The sequence below is a fragment of the Falco biarmicus genome, unplaced genomic scaffold, assembly GCF_023638135.1.
Source record: "Falco biarmicus isolate bFalBia1 unplaced genomic scaffold, bFalBia1.pri scaffold_27, whole genome shotgun sequence".
Lineage (NCBI taxonomy): Eukaryota > Metazoa > Chordata > Aves > Falconiformes > Falconidae > Falco > Falco biarmicus.
The window spans coordinates 2,683,456-2,691,547 of NW_026611833.1; the positions used below are offsets into that span (position 1 = coordinate 2,683,456).

At 56.3% G+C, this 8,092-nt stretch overlaps 1 protein-coding gene across 1 annotated transcript; it reads right to left on the bottom strand.

Annotated features, from left to right (window-relative positions):
* Window positions 1-1,921: 1,921 nt before the first annotated feature.
* LOC130143386 (olfactory receptor 14C36-like) lies at window positions 1,922-2,905 on the bottom strand. Its single transcript, XM_056326070.1, has one exon. The coding sequence runs from the start codon at window positions 2,858-2,860 to the stop codon at window positions 1,922-1,924; it is 939 nt and encodes a 312-aa protein (XP_056182045.1). The 5' UTR covers window positions 2,861-2,905.
* Between the last annotated feature and the right edge of the window lie 5,187 nt (window positions 2,906-8,092).

Genomic DNA, 8,092 nt, shown 5'->3' on the forward strand with positions numbered 1-8,092 from the left:
CTCCAGGGAAGTGAGTCAATGAGTCCTAGAATATCTCAGGTTGGGAGAGGCCCCTGTAAATGCCCTTGTCCAGCTGTCCTGCTCAAGGCAGGGTGAACTGGTTGGCATCTCTCAAGGGCTCTGCCCACTTTGGCATCATCCACAGAAGGGTCTGGAAAGCCACTTTGTCAACTTGTACTGGGAGACAATAAAGACATTCAACACAGCTGGCCCAACTGCTTGCACTGGAAGATGCCACTAGTCAGTGGCCACCAGGAGGACTTGACCACTGGTGACATTTGGTCTTGAGCCCCTGTGGCGTATGATGCACCGACTCTGGGAGAGGATCGAAGGCACGAAGACACTCAAAGACACCTCGAAGACACTTTATTAATCAATAATCAAGCAAGCCTTTTATACCTTTGCAGGGGGCCGACGTGTCAGCCTGTAACTGTGCTCAGCAATTTTCCACTCTGGGCTCTTTTTTTATTACAGACACAGCAGCTCAGCAACTCCCTTTATCTACAAGGCCACAAGCTCTGCAGACCACTCCCTATCTTCAAGTTTCTCCTCTTGCTCCCATGGCTTCCTTCCAACAGGCATAACTGTGTCTCTCTCCCAAGGTCGGGTTTCGCTCCCTGACGCTGTTGAGCTAGCTCGAGAGATAGCCACAAGCCCCCAGCCAACTTCCCCCCACAGTATCCTCCATTTCTTCACTCCAGAAGTCACCCATCTGCCTATACAGAAAGTGCAGGAGAAAAAGTCAAAACCCTTGCAAAGGTCCAGGTACAAACCATCCCCTTCTTGCCTCAATACGTATGGGTGCAGCAACCCCTTTGATGTCCCACAGTTACCTGGAAATGGCTGCAGGAGTATTTCCACCGTCATTTCCCCAGACACTACGGTGAGGATGAGCAGCCTGTATTTCTCCCAGTTGTCCTTCTTGCTTTTCCTGAACAAAGGCTGGATGTCTGCCGTTTCCCAGGACCCCAGAACCTCCCTGATTGCTCGGACACATTTGAGGGCACCATCCAGAAAGGGTGCCGTGATCAGACCGAGGCACTTGCAATGAGCCTGCCCAAGGCGGGTGAGATGAATCTCCCTGGGACAGTGGCCTTTGTTCCTGCAGTCACACACAGGAACGGCCAGGCGCTGGGAGGTGTCCCCACCTCAGCTGGCCTCATGCACTGCTGCCGTGGTTGAACCCCAGCCTCACGCGCACAGGGGTGCTCAGAGGCACGAGCCCGTCCCTGGCACGTGCGGAGGCAGAGCACTGCAGCAGGCACAGTGACTGCCTGGCCTCCTGCTGCCCCTGCCAGAGGCTGGCAGCACCTCAGCCCGGGGGTGTCGCACCCTGCTCGGCACCTCGCGGAGATGGCCCTCGTCATGAGCAACGGGCACGGGGACCTCGGTTCAAGGAAGCACGTTGCAGTGCTGCATTCAGGTGGTCTCCACAAGTCCAGAACATATTATGGAGGCCAGCACCGTCACAGAGTGCCCGTTGCCTGCCCCTGCCTGCGCTCACAGGACTGCCACGCAGCACGGCGGTGACCAAGCTGCCAGAGCACTCAGGCCTTACACCAAGGCAGGGGGTCAGAAGGAGAGTGTGGAAGTGGAAGGAGGACAGCACTGGAGAGCCAAGGGCTGGTGTTCCCTGGTACTGCTGCCATGCCAGGAACCTTTTCCCCTCCGTCTGTGGACACAGGAACAGTCCCTGCAGCTCCAGAAAGGCCTTGGAAGGAAGAATCCCAGCAAAAATAAAGTTGCCTAATGGCCCTTTGGCTTTGTTAGATGAAGAGAGAGCAGGGCACCTTCAGAAAAGAAAATCACAGAAGGAATTAGAATGGGGATGACAACTTTATCAGAACAGAAATACCACAAGTAACTACAAAAAATTCAGAAGACAGTCAGGGTCTGTGATGAACAACATTATAAATGCTATTCATAATTTTATTCCTTCAGAACATCCAGTTATCATTTTGCACATTGCACCCTTCAGCTCCTGGTTCCTCATGCTGTAGATGAGGGGGTTCAGTGCTGGAGGCACCACTGAGTACAGAACTGACACCACCAGGTCCAGGGATGGGGAGGAGATGGAGGGGGGCTTCAGGTGGGCAAACATGGCAGTGCTGAGAAAGAGGGAGACCACGGCCAGGTGAGGGAGGCACGTGGAAAAGGCTTTGTGCCGTCCCTGCTCAGAGGGGATCCTCAGCACAGCCCTGAAGATCTGAACGTAGGACAGAATAATGAAAACAAAACATCCACAGGCTAAACAGGAACTAATCACAATAAGCCCCACTTCCCTGAGGTAGGTGTGTGAGCAGGAGAGCTTGAGGATCTGTGGGATTTCACAGAAGAACTGTCCCAGGACATTGCCGTGGCAGAGCGGCAGTGAAAAAGTATTGGCCGTGTGCAGCGCAGCATAGAGAACATCACTACCCCAGACAACAGCTGCCATGTGGACACAAGCTCTGCTGCCCAGCAGGGTCCCGTAGTGCAGGGGCTGGCAGATGGCCACGGAGCGGTCATAGGCCATGACGGTGAGGAGAGAACACTCTGCTGAAAGGAAAAAGACAATCAGGAAGAGCTGTGCAGCACATCCTGAGTAGGAGATGTCCCTGGTGTCCCAGAGGGAGTTGGCCATGGCTTTGGGGAGAGTGGTGGAGATGGAGCCCAGGTCGAGGAGGGAGAGGTTGAGTAGGAAGAAGTACATGGGGGTGTGCAGGTGGTGGTCACATACTACAGCAGTGATGATGAGGCCATTGGCCATGAGGGCAGCCAGGTAGATGCCCAGGGAGAGCCAGAAGTGCAAGAGTTGCAGCTCCCGCGTGTCTGCCAATGCCAGGAGGAGGAAGTGGGTGATGGAGCTGCTGTTGGACATCTGCTGCCTCCGGGCATATGGTCCTGTCACAGGAGAAAAAGACAGCGATAATTTAGGGGAGACTTCTGCAAGCAAAATCAAAGCCATTTCCCACAGACTATCCCCCCGTCACACACAGACATCCCTCTCTTTTCTCGGAGACCTTCCTGCAGCTGTGTGGCTGCAGCCCTGCTTGGTGCTGGCCGTGTGGGTGATGAAGAGCAGGGCATCTGCCCACGGGCTCTTGACCAGCCAGCCCCACTCTGCAGCAGTGGGTGGGGGCAGGGACCAGTCCTGGTGTTTAACTTTGTCCTCTGAAACCAGTGCCAAGGCAGAAGGGCTGGTCAGCGTCTGCAGCGCCAGTGCTAAGGAACGGGAAGGGTGAAGGCATTGTAAGAGAGCTTTAGTTTTTTTCACAGCTCCCCCCCATCTCTCTTGTTGAGTATTTTCAGATGTCAGAAAAGCAGAGCATTTTTGCTGCCCTCCGGTGGAACAGAGTGAGGTCTGTGAGGCAAGAGGATTGCCTGTGGGTGAGTGCCCAGTGAGGGGAGGTGGTCTGTCCTTCTGGTTCCCAGTTTCTGTGGGCTTGCACCTTCCTGAGATGAATGGTGGCCACACTCCCATGTTACCCTGAAATACCACAAGGCACTGCTGAGAACGGTCTGACCCACCACAGACCAGTAAAGGTTGTAGACTTTCATCAGAACTCAGCATCCCACCCACAGCAAAGGATACACAGCTCATTTCACCCACCCCAGCAGTGTTTTCTCCATCACAGAAACTCTACGCATCTACGTGGGGCTTTCAGATCGCTAATGGGTGCGAGGGGACAGGTTTCCATTCTGGAGGGCAACGCACTGCTTGGAAGGGAACTTCAAGGAGGTAGCCAAGTGCCCTAACAAGAGCATCAGGTTCAGGGAGAACCAGCCCCTTGCCCAGCCCCACATAGGGCATTGCCCACAGCCCCACGGGTGAGAGGAAAGCTGGGACACTTGTTCCCATGGACACACCTGCAGGAGATGACCCACAAGGTCAGAGTGTGACTCTGCAGCTGAAACACCCATCCCCAGAGAGCCTGACAGCAAGAGCTAGAGAATAAAACTAACCCAAAACGGCAGAGAAAGAAGTAAAATTGCACTGATGGCCTAGGTAAGAGTGTCCAGGGCGAGCGAGCCAGGCACTGAGGGCAGCGTTGCCCTTGCCCAGCTCTGCTCGCCACCTCCCACACACCAACACTGCCGGGCAGCTGCTCTCAGCCCCTGTGCTCTGCAGAGCGACCGGGGCACGTGGCTGCAGAGCTGCACCGCGGCTCTGCTGGAGCTCTGGCTGCAGAGGGGGTGGCTCACGCCTCGGGACCCCCAGCCCTGAGGGCAGAGGCTTTGCTGGGGGGAGAGCAGGCCAGGGGGATGCCTCAGAGAAAGGGGTCTGCACTGCACATGGTCAGAGAGAGCTTTCTGATTCTCCCTTCAACAACAATTCTGTCTGAAGTTTCCTATCAGTCCTTGCAATATCCTGGATGTCAGGAGACTTTCCTTGTGGGAGGTATCTCCCTGTGCCAGGTCTTTCCCTGTCAGTGCTCACAGACCACATCTCTGCCTCTGTGCACTGGCCCCCCACAAACGTGCCTCTCTGAAGGGCACTGGCTGGGCACGGGGTCCTGTCCGCAGGGGGAAAAGGGCAGCTCAGAACGACCCTGATGGCTCCAGCAAAGGTGCTGCTGCTGCTGTTCATAGGCGGAGGAGTGGCTGAGGGCACTTCAGGAGGCTCCTGGCAGACCTCCTCATCACTCAGAGTTACAGCTGGCAGTCTCAGGGACATCTTCAAACTCGAGCTCTCCATTAACATTTCCGCCTTCCCTCTCCTGCCCCCAACAACAGAAAACTGAAAACACAGATTGAGGAGAGCCCTGGATTTATCATAGCAATCCCTGCGCTGACCTTCGATACAAAAAGTCTCATCCAGACATATTCTGAGGGTAACCTATACTTGTAAGCAGCGCTCACCCTTGCAGCACGCTCTCAACAGCAGAGAGATCCTTCCCTATCAGGGCTCAGTCCATACGCCCCCAGAGCTGCACGGGAGCCCCCCGGCAGGCTGAGAGCTGCCCCTGGCAGGCGGCAGAGCCCCTGCCCCAGCACACAGCCCCCTGGGCTGCAGGGACCCTGCTGGCAAGGACAGCCCTGGGCACCCCTGCCTGCACAGCCACCTTCACAGCCCTGCAGCCGGCCCTGGCACAAGGCAGCCCACATGCCCTGGCCCTCCCACGCTGCAGCAGGGAAGCCCTGCTCTGCAGCACACTGGCCTCCTCCACAGCACAAGGCTCCCACACGGTCCCACAGGCTGGGGGGGCCCCAGCTGCTGCAGACCCGGCTGGGAACTGCAGAGGCATTGCCCTGCAGCCACACACTTACCGGCTCCAGGGCTCTGCAGATTTCTCCAGCAGGGAGCTCTCAGCAGCCCCCCACCAAGGGCTGCTTTTGAGCTCTCCCTGCCTCCCTCCTCTGCCCCTCTGGGCTCCCTCCAGCTGTCCCTGGGGCTGCAGGGGAACCTGCTGGGCAGCACGATGAGGCAATCCCTCATGGGCCTTGCCTCACCTGGGGGGACACACTTATTTCCAGCAGTGGCAATTCTCTTAATAGAAAAAGTTTTGTGCAGGAGTATCAACTTTTGTTAACGCATTACTAGAGAGGACACCAGGAAGACTGCAGCAAAGGACCCAAGTACTCCTAAAAGAGTGTGTGTGCATGTGTGTGTCTGGTGGTTCTGCAGGCAGGGGCAGGGAGGATGTCTTCAGTGCTTCAGTAAGCCCTGCAGAGCCCATTTCAGCACTTCATTGCACAGTCCGAGGGCTCAAGACTCAGCTCTCCCTTGCCCAGGCCATGTCTCTGCTCTGAAGCAAAGCCTTTGCACCCCCGGGCTCGGGGACACTTGGTACCAGGTTGCCTTATGGCCAGGCAGAGCTGGGCTGGTGCCACAGCTGGGGGGCTTCAGCCCAGATGTGCAGCAGGGCCCTCAGCCAGGGGCCCACGCAGAGGCAGCTGCAGCCCGTCCTGTTGCAGACAGAGCTGTGACCCTGAGGGAACCAAGTGCCAAGGCAGGTGGCAGAGCTCAGCACAGCTGCTCGGCAAGGACAGCAGCCTCCAACAGCCCAGGCATCCACCACGCGGTTTAGACCGGTGAGGCAATTCCAGGGCACCCGAAGGAGCGTTCCCTCCTTCTGCACAGGCCACAGCCTGCCAGTGTATGACCTGGGGCCTGCACTCTGCTGCTCTCCTGCCTCACTCCCCTGGGAGATGAGACTCCACCATTTCTTTGCTCCTAGTACCAAGGTGGACACGAATGATGCAGGGTTTCAGATCCAGGGGAGCATCGCAGCTGCTGGCCCATCTGGCAGCTGTGCTAGAACGCTGATGCAAAGAACCTGCAGACACCTAAAGGAGCATTGTCACTGTGCTGCCCTGTGGCTGTCAGCGGGCGGTTACTTGACCACTGGCTTGCAGGATCCCACCAAGCCTCTGTCTCGCTGCTCCCCTCCTTCTTCACTCACCTCGATGTCTGTAGGGCTGTTCTCTCACATCATTCTCACTCCTCTCCCTTTCTGCTTTGTCCTTTGAGAGACCAGCCTGAGGGCTCTTGCCATACAGGTTAGCCTATGGCAGTAAGGTCTCCCAATCGCCTCCTGATACCTAAGCTCCCAGAAGTCCAAAAGAGACACCTCTCACTTCAGGACAGCCCACCTTCAGGAGCTGGGTGGCTGCAGGCTGCGCTCCAGAAGGGCACAACTCTCCGGTGGCATCGCTGTGTGATCAGGGAGCCCCATGGAGAAGACACCCCAGGAATGCTGCTGGGTAGCTGTGCACAGGCAGCTGCAATGTGCCCTCTGTGTCCCTGGCTGCAGGGGCAGAGCGGAGATCCTTCTCAGGTATGATGAGGCAGCATGAGGAGTTTGCAGATCGGTACTTGGAAACTGGCTGCCTCTGCTCTCAGCAGCGTCCAGTTCCTTCTCTGGGAAGCATTGGGGGTGACAGTCCTGCAGGTCAAGGAGCTGCCAGCACAGGGCAGCTGAAACCAGGGCGGGTGGACAGACTGGCTGTCCTCAGTCCGCACAAAGGGACTGTCTCTTTGCCTCTCAGGGCCCACCTGATGGCACCTGCAGTGCAGCAGGAATGGCAGTGCCAAAACCACTCCTCAGCTGTGGTGGGGCAACCGGAACAAAATACACAGAGAAAAATCCCCTCAACTCCGCTCCATAGTTGGGTGAACACGGGGTGGCAATGCTGTGAAGCCCTTTGATGCCCTGAGTGTATTTAATCCTAGATCACGCCACGTTCCTATTTCGCTACTGCTGTAGGGAAGGACTGACTCCTGCAGAGCCCACAGCAGAGTCTCCTACTCCCTGGAGCACCCTCAGCAAAAACCAACTCATGAGAGATCTACTAAAGGTCTTCGGGAAAGCAGAGAGGCCTTTTCATTGGGGTTCCTCTGAGAAATATGTTAGGTTTTGCTCAGCAAAGTCTTGCCTAACTCTTTTCCCTCTCAGACAATCTCTGTGCCAGGAGGCACCAGATGCCAAGTGGCTACCCCTTAACCCAGTTCCTCCTCCTGGCATTGGCAGACACGCGGGAGCTGCAGGTCTTGCACTTCTGGCTCTCCTGGGCATCTCCCTGGCTGCCCTCATGGCCAACAGCCTCATCATCACCACTGTACTGTGCGATCACCTCCTCCGCACCCCCATGTGCTTCATCCTCATAACCTCTCCCTCCTCGACCTGGGCTCCATCCCCACCATTCTCCCCAAAGCCACGCTCAGTTTCCTGTACGACCAGAGCCATCTCTTACTGAGGATTTGCTGCCCAGCACTTACTGATTCTCTTTTTCATTTCAGCAGAGTATTTTCTTCTCACTGTGATGGCTTATGACTGCTTATGAGATTTGCCATCTACCTCGCCAACCTGACAGCCTGCAGTTGTGCGTGAGGAGCTCCACAGTGGATGTCATTTCCCTCAGCTTTACAAAACTCTGGCCATGGTCTCCCTCAGTGTTGTTCTGCCCAAGTGAGGCCATGACACTCTGGGTGCGAACAGAAAGAGATGAGTAAAACACCAGCTGGATGGTCAGGCTGAGAGAGCAGTGGGGAAGGGCTCACACCCCACCTGGAGGCCACTGGGACATACTGGGGCAGTGTGGGCAGCACAGGGGACTCTCCTGATTACAGTTTAAGAGCTGTACACATGACCCAGTGGAGGCAACTCTC